The sequence below is a fragment of the Hippoglossus stenolepis genome, chromosome 4 (assembly GCF_022539355.2).
Source record: "Hippoglossus stenolepis isolate QCI-W04-F060 chromosome 4, HSTE1.2, whole genome shotgun sequence".
Classification (NCBI taxonomy): domain Eukaryota; kingdom Metazoa; phylum Chordata; class Actinopteri; order Pleuronectiformes; family Pleuronectidae; genus Hippoglossus; species Hippoglossus stenolepis.
In genome coordinates, this window is record NC_061486.1 from 15,075,154 (window position 1) to 15,095,384 (window position 20,231).

The 20,231-nt window shown below is 41.8% G+C and overlaps 1 protein-coding gene across 1 annotated transcript; it reads left to right on the plus strand.

Moving 5' to 3' along the window:
• Positions 1-4,656: 4,656 nt before the first annotated feature.
• Positions 4,657-19,303, plus strand: scn4ba (sodium channel, voltage-gated, type IV, beta a). The gene is made up of 5 exons (XM_035155203.2): positions 4,657-5,479; positions 11,289-11,452; positions 12,125-12,344; positions 12,499-12,628; positions 13,218-19,303. Exons 1-5 carry the CDS (start codon positions 5,386-5,388, stop codon positions 13,306-13,308), a joined length of 699 nt encoding a protein of 232 aa, XP_035011094.1. The 5' UTR covers positions 4,657-5,385; the 3' UTR covers positions 13,309-19,303.
• The last annotated feature ends 928 nt before the right edge of the window (positions 19,304-20,231 follow it).

A 20,231-nucleotide genomic window follows, 5' to 3' on the forward strand; every position in this document is an offset into this window, starting at 1 on the left:
AGGATTCCTTTAGGTTCTGTGCTACCGCTCAGTCACATCAAAAATAACCAGACCAAATGCTGTTGCAGGGTGTGAATTGTTTTGGGAGATATGTGTAAAATAGGCCATTGTGCAGAATGTTAATTTGAGTGTGAAAATAAAACGTCCCTCTCTATGTAAGAAATTATCTTTCAGGGCATTTTTGAGCTTTTCCTGACGATTCAAGTCAGCCACTGGTCTCAATGAATCCTCAATTAATTCCACATTATTGACACATTTACCCCAATTAATTTATTCCTGCTTTTTTAATGGTGCAGGGTTCAGGATGTGCAATGAGATGAAGTGTCTCCATTACAGGTGATGGCTACATCACTGCTAACTGTTTAACATGTGTTTGTTATTACTTGAACACTTGAATTGTGGCAGTCATCCAAACAATATGTTATACGTAGGTCCCTCGTGTGAATTTTAAACTTGGACAAAAAAATTACTATGATCTACCTCTACTAACAATTTCAACATGTTGTAAATCACATCAGCACAGCTTCTTACATACGATGTTTTAAAATGCCTGTAAAAGTATTGTCTAAATTTCCAGGATTTCCAGGATGCATAGGAATCCTGAGGTTATTTGTAATATATGAAGAGTTGGAATTAAGCGTTTAGAAAAGTTTTCATCCTATATGCTTAAAATAATCATGGAAGTAACATGCATTGTTTAAAAAACTACAACAAAAAGGAACATTTAATTGCAGCTGGCAGAAAATGATGCCAGGAAAAGTAGTATGACATATTTCATTCACTTAAATTTACGTAAAATATTGACTAAGGTTAGAAAATAAAATGAAAGTTTGCTGTGGATATGTTAAGCCTATTAAGCCACATAGTAATCATACACTTGGAGGAACAGGAAGACACAAAAGAGACCAGGTAGTTGCAGTTCCATTGCATGCACAAACACATGCATGCACACACACATAGCCCACAGAGCTTGCAATGCAATGTTTTGACATTTTCCACACGTCAACAAATCATCACCAGGTTAAAAACTCCCTTCAAACGCATAACTTCAAATTACAAGGCTGCACAACAACACCTTATGAGGCTGCAAAACTGCGTGAGCTGCATGTTCTGCGTGAGTTCCCTTACACATCAGCTCTGATGTCTGGTACTTACAACTCACGCATACGTGCTGGTGTGTGAATCTGTTGGTGCTGCAGACCAGCTCTTAACTTTAGACAGGACTCACCTTTTTGACGGTCCCCGTTCCCCACTGAGAGAAGGATGGATGCACAAACCGCGGGGATAGAAAAAAGGCAAAAAAGAGAGGACAGCCATGCAAACACAAGGACAGACAGTTGCAAGCATGCAACATTTTTAAAAAGGCAACAAAAAAAGAAGAACAGAGAAAATAACACACATTGGGAAAGGGGAATAAAGGAAGAACAGATGAAAAGCATAGGTAGAGAGCGAGAGAGGCTCCACTCAGGATGTCCTCCACTCAGGATGCTTTCTAAAATCTGCTCACTCATCGGCTGGTGCAAAAAGAGGGAGAGGGCGAGAAAGGAGGGGATGGAAAGGGGGAGGATGGAAGTGGGGGGGCTGGTAGAGCAGGTGGATGTGTAGGTTGAGAGGAAGGTTAATCAGAGTGGGAGTGAAAGTGGTGGGCGGGAGGAAGATGGAGGTATGAGATGAGGAGCGAGGTGGAAGGAAGGCGCTGCAGAGTCTCTGAGTGTGGCTGTGTTCTGGACTGGTTCAGCTGTGTGGCTTCACTGCAGCATTTTCACTGCCGTGGCTGTCCCAGAAACAGATCCTCCACTCCCTCCCTCCCTCCATCCCTCCATCCCTCCCTCCCTCTGCCTCTCCTCTCTCCTCCCTCCTTTGCCTTGTGTCGTCTCTCATCTCCTTGCTCCTGCTGTCCCTCCCCTCCCCTCCACCTCCTCTCCTCCTCCCCTGTCCACTCTAACCTCCACTGCCCATGCTTTTTCCCCCTTCCCTCTCAACCCTGCTGCTCCCCCACATTCTCCTCTCATCAGCGTAATGTCCCCTTTTGCTCCGCCTTCCTTTCACACACAGCATCCAAGGTCACCCTGTCCAGAGGCAGGTGTGTGTGTGCGCTCACATGTGGTGTTCATATGCATGTGTACAATCCCTGTATGTTTGCATCTCAATCTCCACATCGTCGTATATATGTGTGTATTTGCTTTTATTTTTTTATATTTATCTAAACATAACTTGCTGCATTAAGGTACTACATGTATCTCACTATCTGTCACTGCCCCCCACCACGTACTGACATATGGGTGTGTGTGTGTGTGTGACATGATGGATGATGGACCTCAAACCCACACACACAAATACACACACACACACACATTACCTTATATGGGGGAAATGGACAGAGATTACGAGAAAAAAAAAAACACAAATATACTTATTTGTCATTACAACAATTATTTTCTTTATATTATGTTATATTACATATCATATTTGATAAATATTGAATGCATCAAATGTATTTAAATTTTATTTGAATTCCAAGACGCACAATCAAACATAAATAATCGCTATATTGTAAGAAAAAAGATCACTCTGCTCATTAAGAAAACAGTACGATTACTGTATGGCTTGTAGAATACGCTACAACCTACAATATGCCAAAACCCCAGGGAGGGTGAAGTGATGCCAAAAGATCACAGGTCTCCTTGTGATGCCACGTCCTCACAGAAATGAGTACTGCCAGTTCAGAGAGGGAATTAGGTGCAAAAAGAGAACGCATGAAAGAATACATGCTGAATGGTTTCTGCAGAGAATAGAATTAAGCATGTCCACTGTGTGTTGATCAAACGTCAGGTTACTCAACAACACCCAGTGACTCTTGCATCTATATTTAGCAGTAACCTCACTAAAGGTGAGCCGGGGAAGTAAAGGATGGAATATTCTGTAATGTAGTGGACTTGTCCTCTCACCCATTGGGTGAAATGAGAAGTTGTGTTGAATAGACAGAGAGGGACTTTGGACGTGACCTTGCGTGGCTCTGATATTTCCGATGACACTGTTAACGTGTGAGTTGATTGCTAAGGAAGCCATGAATCCTGTGGATGAGGTCAGGCTGCACATTCGGGGTTGTGGACTTTGGTGATCCTTCACTGCCACATGGGGCTGTGTTGAAGGCTGAGCTGAGATTGATGAGAGGTGTGCTGTAAATGTGTACTGTTGTGGCGGGGCCATATTTTGTAACACAGTGTGAAGGACACATCAATTTTACCTATGTGTCTTGCAAGCTAAATGTAAGGCGTGTAGGCTCGGATCAGTTTCTTGAGGGGAGTTTGTGACAGTTGTGAATCAAACTCACAGTTCAACACCATGTGTCTTCTTTGTATTCTGTAGTGTAGACCTTTGCTCATTGTATAGTTTGTATGAACAGATGATGTAGGACAGGCTGAGCTCATGTTGCCCTGTGCTCTGTTTGGCTTGCACCTACTAAGCCTGAGACAAAAGCCATTATTCAGGGGCTGTCATGTAGTGTCACATGAATTAACCAAGTTGTGAGACACTATATGAAAAACAGCTAGGAAGCAGATACAGTTGTTGGACAATTGTTATACAAGAAAGTCTTATCCAGTCAAACATTCAACGGGTTCTTCGTTAGCATCCTATCACTGATTGTTTGGGCGATTAGTGGGCCTAAATTAGCCTAGAAATTGACAAAAATCTACAAATTGCCCTACCTCACAATAATAACTGAATTAAAAGAACATCCCTGGATCCACCCTTTGATCCAGATATGTTCCAAAATTGAATGGCTACTTCCCTTTGCCATCGCCTTAGCCTTCATGAAAATCGGTTGAGTAGTTTTGCATAATTCTGCTTACTAAAGGCAAATTCAAGGTTTTCGGATTCACAAGACCACCATGGTCTGCACTGACTGTACTGTGCATTCTCCAGGTACAATATATCGTGTTGCTGAACACTCTCCAGTCCAGTTGGGGGCGCACTCTTGGTTTTGTCACAAAGAAGAAGAACACGTAGAACATGGACGCTTGTTTTGAAGAGAGGCTGACGCAGACCCTCCTACCCTATTATGAATGGAACCGTGCGCATGTATGTATGCACAAGTATGCAACTCTCAGTGGACATAGCGCGCTGAAAGGATGGTCAGCCCGTGACAAACAAACAACCCCACATGAAAATATAGTCTCCTTGGCAGAGGCAACAAACCCTGTAATAGGGTGACACAAGATTTTGTATTACAAAACCATTTTCTGTACCAAATTCAGCAAGGCATGCTTTCCTTAAGACCAACCCATCCACATACACAGTCCAGAAAGAGAAGAGAGAGCATATGAGTCATTTGATAGAAGGCTTGACAGTGAGCAAGGTGTATTAGCCTCCCAACCCTGATGTGTATGAGAAGCATGAAACACGAGATGGAGGAAGGTGGAGACAGGAGTAAAGGCTGCAGTAAACAACCAGCCCGAGTCTGACTTGGAGACACTCATGAGTAAAGGCTGACTCAGCCCTACTGCACTGGGTGCATATGTGTTGGTGTGTGTGTATGTGGCAGCAGTGGACACACACACACATGCACACCCCTACCCCCCATCACCATTTCCCCTCTCTCTCTCTCTCTCTCTATGTTACCCTCTACCTCTGCAGTACCTCTCTCGCTCATTCCTCCCTGCAGCTGACTGGGGAGACACTCGCTCGCTGCTTTTCTGCCTGGCTGCTGGCTCTTCTCCAGCATCCTCCCCACCCCTCCGCCCTGTGCCTCTCGTGTGCTCTCCTCCTCCTCCCCCTCTGGCCTGTGTCTCCCCTTTTTGGAGTCGCTTGGCCAGCCTGCTTCCCTGGCCGTTGCCGCTGCTGCCATTGCTGCTGCTGCTTGAGCAGTGGAGCTGTCTGACACCACACTGCATGCTCTGCCTCGCCTCTTCGCTTTGCTGGATAATCACTGAGTCTGCAAGAGACTGCAACGGAGGACGGGAAGGGAGGGAGGCAGAGAGGGACAGAGAGAGCCTGCACTCTTCGTTCAGCTGCTGCATTCTCCAGCCTGCCTCTCCCGCTGCTTCCCTGCGCTGCTTGGAGCGCAGTGCTGGGGGTCAACTGGACGGGCTGAGAGCTCCTCGAAGGTCTTCATCCTCCTCTCTTTAGGGTTCCTCCCTCTGTTCATTCCGGGGGCAGGGTGCAGAAGAGAAGAGGGAGGGACTGGGAGCAGGACTTCAGACTCCTGCCTTCAGCTGCGCGGCTGTGTCCCACCTTGCTCCAGAGACACATGAGAGGAACACACGGGCATATTTGCATAGATTAGACACAGCTCAGGCTTTAGCAGACAGGAAGGAGGGGGGGACAGACTGACAAAGACACACATTATATAAATACAGAAGGACTGACAGACAGGGGGGTGTCATGGCGTCAATGGACAGCACCGGTGTGAGTGTCTCTGGTCGGCTGAGATCCGGGGATCTCCTTCACGCTGGCCTGGCAGTTGTGCTGCTGCTCGGTGAGTTCTACTTCTCTCTATGCCTTTAGCTGCCCGGCCATTCCTCACTCTTCCACCAGCACATTTCTGATCCTCTCTGAAAAAGCTTATTATTTGTGTTAGATAATCCCTGTGATTGTTCATACATTTCAACTTGTTTCCCTTCACACCCTCCTCGTTTGCTTGTGTTGTTCTGTGCCTGCCCGTCGGTCTTGTTCACCGCCATCACAATAAATCCATACCTCATAAAGTCCACACCTGAAGGCTAAAAAAAACAAACAGGAATGGTGATGTCACAGCTGGTGTTTACTTGTGGCTGAGGGCATGAAGGTCAATTACATCCAACCCTTCTCATCTGAACGTGGACATGTTCCATATCTGGTTGCTGGGCTGGAGGAATGATTTGTTAAATGACTCTTTATGGTCAATGGAAAGATGATTAAGAGCCAAAATAATCAAATACAGTAAAAGTTGAGGTTCAAGAGTGTACGCAAAAGTCTGCAGTCCACATATATACATGTTGTAGTATTACTGGCTGTGACGTAGTGGTGCATTGGTGGTCTGTGCTTTCACGCTCCCTGATTTTGTTGTGGCGCCCAATAGTGCCCCCACGTCAACATTTCCTCCTTGAGCTCAGCTGAGTCGCCACGCAGCACAGTTCTCAACAGCTGAGCTTTAAAGGCACTAATGCTAACATCAATGTGTGCATGTGAGGAACTCCGTCATTTTAGGACATTTTTCTGATATAGAATTAAATTAGAAATAAAACTGGTTCCTGCTCTTTCTTTTCTTTTTCCCCCCACACAAATGGTGGAGCTGTGGTGTGTCAAATTTATTTTTTATATGATGTCCAACTGATAAATAAAAGATATGCATTTCCCACAAAAATGAAATTACTCTGGTTAATATAAATAACAAGGTATTTAGCCTTTTCAAGAAAATCACCCATCACAGCATAATTTGTGAAAATAGCTTCTCTAAAATGAATTTGTCTGCAGCTTATCACACACTAAATACTTCTATAACTATCAGATGATTAAACATGTTTTGCTTTATGCTAAGCATGTAAATACAGGATGTGGGCATGAGTTCATATATAAATAAAATAGTTGCGAACAAGCAAAGTCCGTCACCATCTTGTCATTATTTGTGCCTTATCAAGGACAGACAAATCCATTGTGCTGAAAAGCCAGATTTGAAATGCCAGCTTATAAAATGTCCCACACACAAGTCTATGACGCGCTCTAGGTGACAAAAGCATTTTATTTGATTTCGTATTCTCAGCAGTGTGAGCTGTATTTACAGGAAACTCCTTAAGATATGGTCAACTCAGCACTTCTGTAGCCTAATGTATAATGTAAAACACCACGTTTGAGCCTGTCAGACTTCTTTTCTTCCGATTCTACAATATATGTACATCCCTCTTTACATGCAGTTACCCTGGATTACCTTGCAGATTTAAATGCAGAACAAGTCGATACAGTATATTGGTCCATATTCCAGATTTTAATAGTTACTGTGTTTTACTCAGCAGATTTTTCCACACCAAAATGCGTGATGTATTTTGAATATTGTGTGCTTTTTAATATATGGGTTAGTAAACTGTGGAGTTGTCAATCTGTGATTTCAGTTGTGTCGTTGCCCCCTTGACGTAGTTGCTCTTAGTTAGTTCAGTGGGTCATCTTTTATTTTCTACTTCTGCTACAAGGTTTCTGATGCGTTGGATTCAACTGAGGCAAGTTACCACCATTTTATTCAAAAGAAAATATGACAAACACAAGATAAGGGTTAAACTAGGCCATGTTCCTGCAAAGTAATATAGGTTCATTTTCATTTGTCTTGCTGGTCAAATGGGGGCTTGAAGATATACGTAAACATAAAAAAAAACAGAGCTCTATAGCTCTCGAGGTGGGAACCTTACTGTCAATCAATTATATTGATTTATATTTATATTTGTATTGATTTCAAAAGACTTTTGACTGAAGTAATTCTGAAAATGATCGCGCATGTTAAGGCAGCAATCTTGTTGCATCAGTCGAACAACAACTTTATTTACATTGTACTAATTTATTGATATTGATTTATTGCCCTACTTGTTACTATACTACTAATCTTATATTATACATGTAGAGATGCCTCTTGTGTTACAAACCCTCATCGTAAAACCTCAGAAAACAAAGATCTGTAATCCAAAGAGGTTAGAGACATCCCCGCACAGCACACACAGTCACTTCAACCCTGCCGTTGTCCACTTCCATAAGCATCAATATCTGGTGCCACTTGTTATATATTATATATTATGCAGCACCTTTTAAAAAGAGAATAAAAACAATCAACAGCAGACAAAGTAGCAGTTGTGGTTCAACAGGAAACGAGGCAAATAAGTGCAGAGCAGTCCAGTAACATGTTCATCAGTGGTTACTACGTACACATGGTAATTAAACCGTGTGTAGTTGCATGTTTGTGTGGCAAACCCATAACATGAGTGTCAATCCATGTGTGTACATGCAGTGTAAACTGGACCCCACCCTCCACCCTCTGTTGATTGGGTTACTTAGCTGCTGCTGTAATTTTCTGCCCTTCTGTCACTCACTCACCTCGGAGCGGACATTACTCTTCCCTTACCTCCCCCTCTCCATCCCTCTGTTCGTCCCTATAGTGACCCCTTCCATCACTTCCCACACACTGTACCTCCTCCATTACCCCTGCCCCCATTCATCTCCCTTCTCCCCTACCCATTCCATCACTTTTCTCTCCATCCCTCTCTCTCTATTTCTTCTTTTGCTCAAAGAGGTAATAGTGTCCTCGGTCAGTTCTCTATGGGTTCAACTCAAAAATACATTAACCCTTCTATCGCTGGCCTACTTTAAGGAAAAGAAATAAAGGAAAGAAAAAAAAACTCACCTTGAGAGTCAGCCAAGGACACGCACGCACACGCACACACACACACACACACACACACACACACACACACACACACACACACACACACACACACACACACACACACACACACACAGTCAGTTGCCTTTCCTCCCATCAATGATTCAGATATTGATGTTTCCCAAATGGGACAAAGAGATATTTGATAGTGGAGCTAAAAATATCAGATATTCCAGCCTATTACTCATGTTCACATGCACACAAGCACATGCATACAACCACCCACATACAAAGACAACCACACTCACTCAACTAGCATGACACATTACTTGAGTCGGTGAATCCGTGGGCTTTGTCAGGACAAACTACAAAGGTGGGAGAGGAGTGGAGAAGAGGACGGGCGGAGAGCAAAATGGATTGTAGAGAGAAGAGGTGTAAAACAAGGGAGGTGTGAAATCTATTTCTAGACACGGGAGCTTGGCGCTGCTCTCAGATATGGAAAAGATCATCCTGCTCCCAGCGCACGTCAACCTTTCAGAGGGGAGATTCTCTCCTGTTTTACAGGCAGAAGATAATTCATCATTGTACTCAGAGTTCAAAAGGCAGTTAAAGGAGTCTAACCAGCAGCCAGCTATACAGAAACATGTCAACTCTCTAGTCTAGGCTATCAGACTCCACCACTGTCACAAAAAACACACAGTGGCTCCTCACATCTCTGCTGTGCTTATTTAGTTCCAGCGTCCCGGTGGACCAAGTTCTGAGAGCGAGCGAGCGAGAAGAAGACTGAGTTAAGAAAGGAGAGAGAGAGGGAGAGAGAGAGAGAGAGAGAGAGAGAGAGAGAGAGAGAGAGAGAGAGAGAGAGACAGTCCATTAAAGGAGAGCAAAACCAGAAACAGGAAAGAACAAGCAGAGCCCCGAGTGATCCGTGCTGCTACTGAAAGTAGAGGAGATAAGTCAGGATGACTACAGAGGAGAGGTAAAAATATCCGATTTGAGAAGAAGAGACGAGCAGGTGATACTAAGAGGACAGATGAGCAAAATCTGAAAACTGAACAGAGAAAAAAATACACTGATACACGTTTAATCATTTATCAACTTGACTTTTACGTGAAAAACTATTTTGGTGCGTTTATATGAGAAAAAAAACAGGATCAACAACACACCTATGTTCTCATTTAGTTGAGTGAGAATGAACGTTACTATAAATTATGTTCTATGGGGGTATGCACAAATCTTTCTTTTTTCTTGGACAGGGATTTGGAATTTGGTGACCAAGTCAGTGACAGCTGCACTCACATATTTGAAATTACTAATTTGCATAGCCTACTGTGTTTTGGCGAGTCTGCATTTGAAACAAACATATTACTGTTGTAAACTGAGATTATGCAGAAGCAACTCACTGCTGTATATCATTCAGTTCAGCTCTACACGGCTAAGGACATATTTAGACAAAGAGAGACCAAGGAAAATACACTATTGACGCCATTTCTCCATCAGTTGCTTGCCTGTAAGTGGTCAAAGTATGTTTATTATCCTAACCTGGTCTTAATAAAGACTTTTATGTTGGCAGAACAACACAAGTCTGCTACACACTGCAGTAAATTGTGTATAACTACTTTTTGAAATAGCTTAGTGTGCTTGATCTCTGCTCCAACACACTTGACCATCTTGACCCTGGAAATGTTTTTATGCCTCCACACCGGCGACAGCTGGAGACAATATTTTCCTGAGCTAACTGAGTATGTTGGTAAATGGTCTGTAGTGATGTAGAGTCTTGATGAGCACTCAAAGCCCTTTACAGTCATGTTTTACCATTCACCCATTCACACACACATTCATACAGACGCATAGGCACACTCGTACGCCAGCGCTGTTTGCACCATGTCCAAGTGCAATGTGATCCTGAGCAGGTCACTGTGGACCAGAGCGTTTATAAATAGGCCCCAAGAGTGTGAGGGACACCAGATCAACAATCTGGGAATTACACCATCTGCACGGCAAGACCCAGATACCAATACAAGATGACGCTGCTTGTTTGGAAAGACTTACTCAGTGTTTCCTGCTTCACGTAGCATCACAGGACACCAGTAATACACTGTAAAGTGCTGGATTCATTTATTTTGTATTTGATCGAGGTGCATTTCTGTTGGTGTCTATGGGTAGCTTACATATAAATAGATCAGTTAGTGTTTGTCTTGTGCCAGACATTCTCAGTCAGCCAGTTACCTAAGTCTTAATGTCTGGTTTATAGGTCTGCGTAACGAATTTATCAGATGTGTGAAATCAAGTAAAATACACCATATTGCAGGAAAATTCAATTATTGAGGTCAAACTATGAGTCCAGAGTCAAAACCTTGAATCACGTTAAGACCAGCAGGGGGCAGGTATTAATATTTATCACATTAAATTAGTAATTTATGACTTATCAGTTATGGTATATTCTAAATACAAATATTTGTTTTTAATAATATGATTTAATCCCCTCAAAATCCAGCGGTGTTCTACTTTCGGCAACATGTTTTCCACATACTCCGTCTGCTTAACTCCTCTCCACAATCACCGGCTGGGTATAATCACTATGGCACCCTACGGGGAGACATGAGTGGGCCGTGGGGAGTCATCTGGTCAAATAGAGTTGAATAACTAAATCGAGTATACATTATATATTATATTTTGAACAGTATTTGTATTTTGATATTATAACTGCAGCAGCAGAACGACTTGATACTTTCCCAAAACCCGAAGCAAAATAAACTTAACTGGTGTCAGCAGCATCTATATCTCTGCTATAAAGTATTGGTAAATTGGATTTACACTGTTTCTGTGGCTGATGGTGTTACATTTTGGAAAACACACTTGGTTTTAGATTCTCTTTGAATACATTGGAAATATATCCTGTTCCTTTCCCTTTTGTTTTCTTCACCATGTCTGCTCTCTCTTGTTTCAGGGGTATGGAGTGTTAGTGGACTGGAGGTATCAACAGGTAAAGTGTCCACAATCGAAGCAATGAACGGCTCCACGGTTCTGCTGCCCTGCACATACTCCTCCTGCATCGGCATCAAAGACCTCTACTTCAACTGGCATTATAATGACAATGGAACCATGATCAAGGTAAAACCCGCAAACATGCACATGCACATGTTTGCAACATCGACTGTATGTAAAGATGGATGACACGTCTCCACCAAACAGAGTATATAACAGCTTAGAGTGTTGAAGTTCTGCTCCAACACACTGCTTCCTTAGTCCACTTCCTCTCACTATCCAGAAATCAAGCCTAAATATCCTGGGATACGAACGCTGCCATGTTTTGCATTATAAGTCAGAGTCTATGCAGTAGCGATTAGGGGATGGAGCCACTATAGCGAGGTCCTGGCGATGACCACAGACGACCAATTCAACCCAGAAAATAATTGAACAAACATAACTGTGATAGGAACTACCTAAAATTGTACAAACCATCTTTGACTTTTTATTTTGGTTCATGTCCCATCTGCTAACATGGAGGAGGTAGGGTATATGACCGACTCCACACCAGGGGGCGATCATGACGCTTTGGCTACACTTATTTAGTCCATCTTTATGTACACTCTATGGAAAAAACATACACACAAACACGATTGGAAAAATGGACATACTATGGATGTATTTTAGCAGACAACCAATCTACCTGTGTGTGTGTTTTGTGTGTGTGTGTGTGTGTGTGTGTGTGTGTGTGTGTGTGTGTGTGTGTGTGTGTGTGTGTGTGTGTGTGTGTGTGTGTGTGTGTGTGTGTGCGTGTAGTTGTGTGAAGCAGAGATCCCAATGGAAGGCGTGGAGCCCAGGGTCAGTGTGTACCATGAACGTGTGGACTTTGTCGGCTCCTCAAAGAGCAACAACATCTCCATCCTGCTGTGGAACATCACCTTTGAAGATCAAGGAGATTACATCTGTTTCGCCCGGAACCCGAAAGAGAAATACCGCAACCACAGCGCTATCTTCACTCTGATGGTGGTGGACCAAAGTATGTGACAGCTTTGTCTAACTCAACAACACTATAACAGTGTTTAGGCACTTAGAAAAAAGTTGTTCCTACAGCATGTGAACTTCCTCTGCATCGTTTACATCGTCTCCCTCTCCTCGTCTTTCTGCCTCTCAACTTCTCTCCCTCTTTTCAGTGAAGGAGGTTGACAACACTTTGACCGTCATCATCGTCTCTGTGCTGGGTGGAGTCATTGGCTTAGTTATCTTCATCATGGTGGTAAAAGGCTTGGTTGTTCACTTCCTGCTGAAGGATGATGAAAAAAAGTGAGTAAATCACAAATTATGGGCTAAATAAGAAACGTAATACATCATATATTTGATGTATTGATTGTTATATTAATTGGGACTTTTTTACCAAATATACCTCTGCTAGTACTTATTGTATAAGCATCGTCATTTTTTCTAATACTTTTTTATTTTAAGAAATGTGATAATTTGAAGTGCTTGGCTGGGTTTCTATGTTAATCATTTTGTTACACTACTTGGACTGATGACAGTTCAAATTCAGCCAGAGGAAATATGGACAACAACTATGTTATAACCTATGAAACCATCATTATAAATAACTATGAATAAAAAGAAAAACCCAAGTACAACTTAACATATAGAATTTTAATGGACACAATGTAAACATGACTGCATGTCTTTTCTGCATTGCTCATTCCACAAACTTGAATTATTCATATCTGCAAAACGTAAATGCAGATTTTTCTATGCCTGCCAATTTAATCGGCCAACCAATAAATCATTCAGGCTTCATCATTAACTTATAAAAGGACTAAAAAAGGTTTTAAAGCTGTTAAGGGCCACTATGAGAGTAGGTCTTAACCTTTGTTGACTCTGTCCCCTGCAGTAAAGAATGCCTGGTGAACTCAGGGAACGACAACACAGAAAATGGACTTTCAGGAGCCAAAGCCGACAACAAAGGGACACCAAAGGCATGAGCATAAAGCGACGTATGTCTGTATGTTTGTATATATGTTAGACAAATGTACACGCTCAGAGAACAGGCTGTTATCGGTGGACTGTTTTATCTTACTAGTGGCTATAACTAATAACAATATGTAAATGTTTCTTTTAAATCATGCTTGAGATTTGGGGGGGTGTGAGATGTGCACAGGCCTGGATCACTCGCTCACTTATACGGCAGCCCAGTTGTTACACAGAGCCTCGGTTATCAAATGCTGCTCTGTGTCCTACTGAGCCTCACAGTGCTCTTCAGATCAGACTGAATTATTTCTGCTGCCAACTTTATATACATATGCTTCCTTGTATTCAAAGGATTTCTTAAAATAAATTACAATCACTATTTATTTATTTTTAAAGATTTGTGTTACAAAAACGTAAAATAACTGCGATATCACTTTAGAGGAAGAATTTTGCACAAAGCAGATTCTAAATTGCCTTTTTTTGTTGTTGTTGCCTTTATTGATAACGTTTCTGGATTTCAGTGACCCCACTGAAATACAGTTAGTACTCTTAGTTGACAGTATCTTTGATTATCCATTTGGAATTCATGGTGTTAGTGTAATCCACAACTCTGAGTGAAATCAGGACCCAAACACACCCCCACAGTCAACTGAACAACAGCATAAAAAGGAAAAGAAAAGAAAAAACAAACAAACAAACAGTTTTTCCCAACTCTCCCATGACACTGACGCACATTTAGCTAGCTAGCATTAAACTAAACATTTATTTTCTGTCTATGAACCTATTTTTTAACAGCTAGTTTTACTGCCGGGTCCAGGTCCGTCACACTGCCAGGTTGTGCTTGGTTCATTGATGCTGAATCTGCAGATTTTGATTAACTCCTGGCTACAACTGGGCTTTCTGAAGTGACTAAAAGGATCCAGTCCTGCACTGGTTTTTATTGTTTCGCTTTAGATGAAACACAGGTGCCTGTTCTGCTTCTGCTCCCTCTGCTGGCGGGAGGTTAAAAACACAAAAAAATGTATAAAAAAAGACAAAAACAACCCTCATCAGAGACAATCCCTAGACCTGCCCAGCTCCCTATAGAAAGGAATGAACTTAATCATGCTGCTTCTGACTAATAACCAATGCATTTTTAGCATGTGTGCATTTTATATAACGTCATATAAGTATATGTTGTCTCGTACCACAGGACAGGAACATTTCTGTGCATCGCTGTATGGTCTCATTTAACCCTTCACATCAACTGAATGAAGCTGTGTAAATGCCAGACGAGCACCCTCCCCCCAAACACTGCTACAGCTATTCTCACCCCTTTAACCAGGTCAAGGTGATGACCCATCTTTTAGGGTCATGACCTGCAGGTATTTGTGGGAAAAGAAGGGTGACAGACAATTTAAACTTATTAAAACGTACAAACTTGTTTAGGATCACTAAATTTGAATCACATATTTAAAAAAACTACAGAAGTTGAAGACGTTGGCACTTTGTTCAATGGCACATCAGCAGTATATACTGTGAGTGGGAAGGGCAACATGCGTACGCAGTTCTCCGGATACCAATTCACCTTTACATTTTCTCTATAGAAGAACCACTGACTTGCTTGGATAACCATAAATCAACACCCTTAAAATACAGTACACATACATGCATTTGTGATTGTGCTGAAGCATCCAAACATGTCCACTGACACAGCGTCAATATTACAGGTAGCACAGCACTGGGACAGATCACTACAGAAGAATGTAACGACTCAGTCAGGGATGTTAAATATTGTCCAATAAGTATAGATATATTTTAATTCATTAGAAAAATAATATCCAACGTGTTAGTGTTATTATAAAGTGAATCTGTGAATATTCTCAAAAGGCCAGAATATTTTATTTATGTTTTGTTCTGTACAACCTGTACAACCTGCCGATACCTTCACTGTTTCGAGTTCTGAGAGTTCAGATTAGACCACAACTACTTGCTGTGATTGTACCAACACACATACGACACTGAGGACTGTAAGTGTAGTATATACACATTTAAATTGTGGAAGATGCTCAAATTTAAGAACTTGTAATATTTAAGAGGTAATCACATTTTGTTTAAGTAACAACAAGGGTACTCAATAGAGTCCATTCCTCCGCCAAGGCCCAACATTCCTCTAAATTCACTAGATCCGCATTTGTTTTTTGTCTCTTTACCTAATCATGCACACTCATAAGTACATCAGTCCCCAAATCATGTCAGAGATCTATGAATTACACCCTGAGAAATCAATGAAAATGTTGGAAAACTATTCCTGGATCTGCTCCCTAATCCGAGCCATGATTCAATGGATTCTTTCTCTAACCCATACTACACCCTTCCACTAAGTTTTGTGGTAATCCATCCAGGAGTTTTTTGCATAATCCTGTCAACTATCAAACAAAGGCAGACAGAAACATTACCTCCTATAGGTGGTAACTAAAGTGGCACTCAGTAGAGTGCATACCTCCGCCAAGGCCCAACAGTCCTCATAAATTCAATCAAACCCCACCAAGCTAAATACACTTATAGATATCTTACCAAACTTTAAAGGGTTCCCCCCCTGACCCAAACCACATGCTTCCACTGAGTTTCATGGTAATGCATCCGGCATTTTTTTTTGCATAATCCTGCTAAATAACAAATGCAGATGAGAACATAACCTACTTGGCGGAGGTAAGGTAGCATGTGTAAAGTGTTAATGATGAATCTTCTCATCCGATGGGAAGTCAACATAACCGTAGTGCGAAGATGCTCATTGGAAACTAGAACCTCTCTTTGCGACCCTCAGTACGTGAGGTAGCTTCTGTGGAGCTGGCTGAGATGTGCCGTCACAGCCGCGTGCATAGCTCAAATAGCTATGACAGCTGAGAGCCACTCACAGACATCTGCTCACGTACTCACATACTAAAGAGACACTTTGATACCAGGGTGCAGTACACTGGCCTTGCATATAGACAATACGGCACTTTACCACTGATCAGAGTGGCTGCACAAAACAGGATATTATGGGAAAGACTTCAGTCTTCGTTCTTTATAAATTCACATTGAGTTATTCAGCTGACGACAGCATTGACTGTCTACATGTTGTCTCATTGGAACAGAGCTCTACGGCAAAGATTTGATCTTATTTTTCTAATCGCTCCCCCACTTCTGTTAGCCTGCTGCTCTCTGGCACTGCAGTGCATTTCCCTTCTTGCTTTCAATGGAAGCAAGAAGACGACAGACAGACCGATTATGCAATAAACAGTTTTAAGGCACTTTACAGATGTGTCTGGACCGGTTGCGATCGCAACTGCGTCTGTCCGAGCCACTGTTCATATGTAGCTTCACTCTACTAATGTATCTCAGTCAGACTAATGTATTGACATTAGGTTCATATATCTACATTAGACAGATTTAACTGCATTGGATCGATCTAGATTAGATCCCTTTTACACTTGGCATGAAATTCCCTGCGTAGATGGAATATCTTTCAAGACGAGCTCAGAGCTTCAGGCCACATTATGAAACCACCTCCGACCTCTCCCTTCGGTTGAGGAAAGCTCTGCAGCCGATTTCTGAAAACCCAAGTCTGCAATGTTGTGTTCATCCTAATCTGGAAAAAATGGTATGACCAGAGGTACGAAAAATCTTCATGAAAGTTGTATCTAGAGTGAATTCAGATATAGTGTGGTTTAACCAAACCTCATCACATTACAGCCTTTATACAGCGCTGTGTCGTAAGAATGGCCTGGCTGCATTCTGAGCTGTACCTTTCCAAAAAGAAAAAAATCAAGTAAGTTCCAACGAATTTGACATGACATGTAATTAGATCTCTTTCAAAATACAGATACCATGACAAACAACACATTTGGAGTATAAATGGGATCAAGGCTGATGTCCACAGACCCAAACTTGCTTCCTCATCCCACCATCTGTGTGCATATCCCTCTGTAAAGAGGGTCCATAGTGTCCCTGTGGGCAAACAACTACAACACTGTTGTTGTTTTCTCTTGATGTAACTTTTCTTCCTCCATACCTCGGTCCTTGCTAAACAAATTCATGTAGGGATTGTGATGCATTGCGTGTGTATTTGTGGCCACAGTTCTAGTGCCTGTTTTGTTTTTCTGGGATCACTAACCAGATTTTCTGTTCTCTGGAGTGTAGCCCATTAACCCTGCCTCGCGGTTTCAGGAGATTTATTCTCTGCCGTTATGGATTTATTTATGTTCCTGACGAGAGTGAAAAACATCCACATCGATATTGGCCCAGTAAACTAGACACAGGCATGTGGGAAGACTGTAAGGATGATGGCCTGTTTCAATGAAGGCCAGGTATGCGGCAAACAGGATAATAGGATTTCATGTATGAATGCAGACAGTGTAGATCTACTGTAGCTGTGGAGCTGCTGCCGTCATCACAACATGAAATTGTACTGGCTCTTTTTCTCTCTATCACATTCTGACCTGTATGTATTTCTCCAAGAAACATCCTTACGTGGGTTGATGTCGGCTTAACAACTGCTTGCAGTGTTTGCTGCAGTACTGACTCTGCCCTGACTAGAGTAGGACGCTCCTCTGCAGTGGTGCAGTACACCACAGTCAATACAACGTGACTGCCACCTGGTGGTACATGCCTAACACATCAGACAAGCTTGGGCAGAAGCTGATGAGACAAACAAACAGGCGCTTATTGCATTTCAATTCAGACCATGAACAAAAAAAAAAAACTGTGTCAAGCAAAGCTAGAATTATAATTTCAGTGTTAAGATCATTCGTACAGCTGAGACAATTTATGAATATTAAATTTAATTGAACTGTTGCTAATTGCTTTACATAATGCTACTAGTTAGATTGCTAAAAATATACATTACTTACATTATTGGGTGTTCTATCTACGTTTAATACGGGGGGACTCATCCTGTTCAAGTTTACACTAAATCTATTAGGAGAAGGATACATGACTCAATTTGTGCAAACTTGGATTCTTTATCAAATTGCTCCCAGTTGACGGCTACATTGAGCATTAAAGTAGTTACAGATAGTCTCAGTGTTACCGACTGACCACTATGGTATTGCTCTTACTGCCAGGGCGGCTGAAACTCATACTGCCAGTCCAAGAGTCTCACGTCTGCTGTTGTTACGACACTATTTACACTGACACACAGTGACTCTATTTGTACACCACAAACACAGATAGTATTACGGTCTTCCACTCGTATCGACGGTACTCTCAGTGCTAAATCCTACGCGATATCGCTCTGGCACTACCGATGTATTTCTAGCGGCTGAAACTCACACTGCCAAGCCATGAGTCTGACGTCTGCTCTCCGCTTCCCACATTCCACTCGGATCAAAAGATCACACCACGGATCGAATGGTGGTTTAATGCAGCAAAGAAAATACATTGATTTTACTACAATCCCAATGCAAGGGGATGCTAGATACATGAGATGAATGTGGGCGCCATAGGTTCTTATTTAGGCACAAACACAATCGTTTCCATTGTAGGAATTTTGAGATAGCAAACAAAATCATAAAAAGTAATTATTGTCAGCATATTGTGACATAGTGTGTGTCAATGTTTTATCACGTGTCTAGCAAACTGCCTTCCGTAACTCTTATAGACCACGGCTATAGCTAGAGATTTGAATTACAAGCACAGGCTGACACTCACTGCAGTCCTGCATTTTGAACTATTTCAACAATATTTTTGACACATTCTATCAATGTCCTAATTACAAACTTATATCTACACAGTGATCTAACTCCACTGACGCTACAGAAACAAAGACACTTTACAGTATGTCAAAATCTTGCAGCAAGTTCCACACACACAAACACGCTCACGGACAACAATTCTGCCACCCCAGGTTTCCTGAATCTACTTTTCTGTGATGTTCAGCTGTTTGTCTGTGTTTGTGACCATGTTGCTCATGCTCCCTTCATGACTATGCACCACAAACTCTTGTTAAAAAATACATCCTGAAAATAAAATGCTGATTGGAATTCCCGGAGTGTCGCTGTGTCGTTATTGAGGATGTTCCTTCATCCGTTTACTTTAACAGGTCATAAACAGTGCAGTAACTTAATCCATGATAGTTGTGAGTCTCTGTTTGTGTGTGTTATGGTGTATGTATAATGTGTTGGTGAACAGATAAAGAATATTACTGTAGGAAATACGCTACAGAGAAAGGAAAAGGACGATTGTTTTTTATTGATGATGCGATTTATGCCATAATGAGTCCTAATAGGGCAATAAACCTTCATTAAGATTGTATATTACACACAGCTTCTAAAGTCCAGACTAAAGTTATCCTGGTTTATCAATTGAATGGGATATAACTGAGTGTTCTTTGATTCCTGCAACAGCAACAAAAATCCACTGTGGTATAACAGTGCAAATATCTGAAATAAAAGCTTTTTTGCTGTGGTTTGTTTCGGCCATGTGCGAACCAAAATCCTAGTCACGCATCACTTACATCAAGCAAGATCTGCACCACTCTTTCCACATTCAACTGGAAAACCCCATATGTTGTTTTGAGGATGAGATCACATAGAAAAACAGCAAAATGATGAAGAGTAATGTGTTCTCCATTATCTCCAGACATCTCCATTTAATGCCAGAGAAGAAAGAAGTAACAGCTGCGCAAAACAGGAATAGCTTTTGTTCCCGTCGGCCTTCACCGTTTTCTTATTCAACAACACAACAGCTTATCTATGTATAACTAAGGAGTCAAGTCGAAAGCTGATTTCCAAAATAAGACGTCTCGTGCTACTATGATTGAACATGTTAGTAAGGTAAAGCTTAGAGGGAATGACCAACATGCACAGGGACCGATTCTTACATCCTTACCAGTAACGCACGTCTATTTTCTGAAACCACTCTCTGTAACACTGATTGAGTCTGCTTCTTAATTCTTAATCCTCTCCACTTGCCA